Source organism: Rhinopithecus bieti, unplaced genomic scaffold, assembly GCF_001698545.2.
Source record: "Rhinopithecus bieti isolate Rb0 unplaced genomic scaffold, ASM169854v2 scaffold_38787, whole genome shotgun sequence".
NCBI classification, from domain to species: Eukaryota; Metazoa; Chordata; class Mammalia; order Primates; family Cercopithecidae; genus Rhinopithecus; species Rhinopithecus bieti.
In genome coordinates this window covers 28,982-31,436 of record NW_016815881.1, presented here as the reverse complement: position 1 = coordinate 31,436, position 2,455 = coordinate 28,982, and the positions used below count along the sequence as shown (strand labels likewise).

Below are 2,455 nucleotides of genomic sequence, written 5' to 3'. Positions count from 1 at the left end.
AGTTTGCTATACAATTTATTAGCGATGTGATCTTTGGCAAATTTTAATCTTTCAGCTCTCAGTTTCCTTATCAAAATTGGAAGGATAATACTACCTATCAGGGATATTGTGAGAATTAAATTTAAAAAATGCATGTAAAGTTAATATCTTGTCAGAGCAAGTGCTTAATACATGATAGCTTTTATTGTGCTTCCTTTTTAAAATGTTTAAAAAGGAACATTTTAAATGTTAAGTGCTGCCTTGTCCCATTTTTCTGAATAATTTGTAGTATTTTGCAAGTTTGGCAATTTGTCTAAAGTTAATTTCCACTCTAATGACAACAACAACAATTCAACATTATACCAACAAGCAAATGATATGTAATTCTTATATACAAACTATTTATTATTAAATTGACTACTAACAGGAAGGAAACTTGTGGGCCCATATGTTACACAGGATCTCTTCCATAGAAGATCACTGTATCTATATCAGCAAAAGTAGTCATAATATAATTTGAGGGCCACAATGAAGCAACGATCTTATATCGTGTTGAAAATTAGTTTAGTTGTTAAAAAAATCTGTAATTATACTTGTTAAAATGGAATAAATTCCTGCTGTACATCATTAAAGACTGGTAAACTCTTACCTGGAGGAATATGTAGCTTAAAAAGCAGCTTAAGCTTCTCAGTAAAACTTCCATTGTACATTATGTCTGTTCAATAAAATTCAATTGTAAATAATCATGTATCTAAAGAACATTGAATCAATTTCAGCAACAAAGATTAAGATATAGATATTAGTCAAAAATTAGGATTTAGAAATCTGTTACTTAAGCTAACAATTAACCACCTAGTCAGTCAGATGCTCTCCTTCAAGTGTATAATTGTATAAGCAAAATACTCTTTATCAAAAAAGTAAAATGCTCTCTTTCCTAGCTCCTTTCCCCCAATCTCAGATTTCTCTTCTCTTTTGAATGAGGCCTGTGGAAGACAGAACTGATCTTCAAGGGGTGATCCCCGATAAGAAAGCATGCTGGGGTATCTGGAAAAGCAAAGGAATAATGTCTACAGGTACAACATCTTGACTATCTGTAGGTACAACATGTTTGCTGGGTATTTATCTACCACTCTTCTAGGCTATGTGGTTGAATTTTTACAGGGAGGTGGGGGAGGGGGGGAAGTCCTTCTGTAGTACCCATGCATCTGAGTGTGGAAAATTGGGACGTTGTCTTCCTTATGTTAACCCTTAAAATACTCACATCTAACAGCTTGCTTTTCTGAAAGGATTGGGGAAAATAATATCAAAATATTTAGATTTAGTAACAAATGCAGAAAAGGGTCCATTTATTACTAAACATACTGTAACCCATGGTGATATAGCTGACTAAATTGGCAATAATAGGCAGTACTAAGTATTTCTAGGAGCACTTTTTTTTTTTTTAACTTAAAAAAATCATCTTACCAATTGCAGAGGAGAATTCTTTGAAGTTTATAAGGCAATCAGAGTTTTCGTCCAACAATCTGAATGTCCATAAAGCTAGTGAGTCTCTATTTGCCGAATGAGCCCAGGGACTCAACAAGTGATACAATGCTCTGAACTGCTGGCAGTCAATCTGATACTGTTCCAAATATGGCAGACTGGGGTCATGATGCTTCAATACGGGACAACCCAAACACCAATAACAAGATAAAAACAGCTCTTTCTATTAAAATAAATAAAAGGGAAAGTTACTAATTAGAAAAAGTAATTTTGGAAGATTTTAAAAACCATGTCTGCTAAAATAAAGATAAAAAAATTAGAATGGCTGTGATACAATTCTGCTAAAAAAGCTTTAGTTTTCATTTTAAAAAGAACAACAGTACCTTAAAGATGACATAAAGTTCATCCAATTCATGAAGGCTCAATTTCACATCTTGTGATACAACACGCAACTTTAAAAAGATTAAAAGCAATTTAGTACACAGAATTTAACATTGCAATAAAGAAATTCTCTTTGAATTTACTTAGAGTCTCTCTCTGCTAGAAGAAAATATTTGTCTTTTAACTTCTTAAATGAATAATAAAAAGTTATATTATAAAGTTATCTATTTTATCCTTTTAAAAAGTAGTAGTAGACTAGTTCAATTCTACTTTAATATGTACTTTGCTATTCATCTCTTCATACTCAGAAATCACTGCCAAAGGACAGCCACTTAATGTCTATAAATATAAGTAACACTATTCTAAGTCTTATTCCATATATTCCTCTCTTGCCACATAAGCAGCATATCTAGTCATCATGTGAGGTTGCCATTAAATACTTCAAAGGCATTGGGAGATGTACATTCCCTATCTATGCCAAAAAACATAATCCAATAAGTAATAAGCTTAGAAAATATGTAATTTTATCCTGTTCCATGAAGAAGAAGCACTTCTTTATGTTAACCCTTAAAACACTCACATCTAACAGTTTGCTTTTCTGAAAGGGTTGGGG

The 2,455-nt window shown here is 32.3% G+C and overlaps 1 protein-coding gene across 1 annotated transcript in view; it reads right to left on the bottom strand.

Annotated features, from left to right (window-relative positions):
• The window catches only part of TBC1D8B (TBC1 domain family member 8B), a 33,724-nt gene that overhangs the window by 7,936 nt on the left and 23,333 nt on the right, over positions 1-2,455 (bottom strand). Inside the window, exons 8-10 of the mRNA XM_017854104.1 lie at positions 1,845-1,913; positions 1,444-1,684; positions 629-694 (exon numbers count right to left, since the gene is read on the bottom strand). Of these exons, the coding sequence (XP_017709593.1) occupies positions 629-694; positions 1,444-1,684; positions 1,845-1,913 (376 nt within the window). The remainder of the gene's footprint in view (positions 1-628; positions 695-1,443; positions 1,685-1,844; positions 1,914-2,455) is intronic.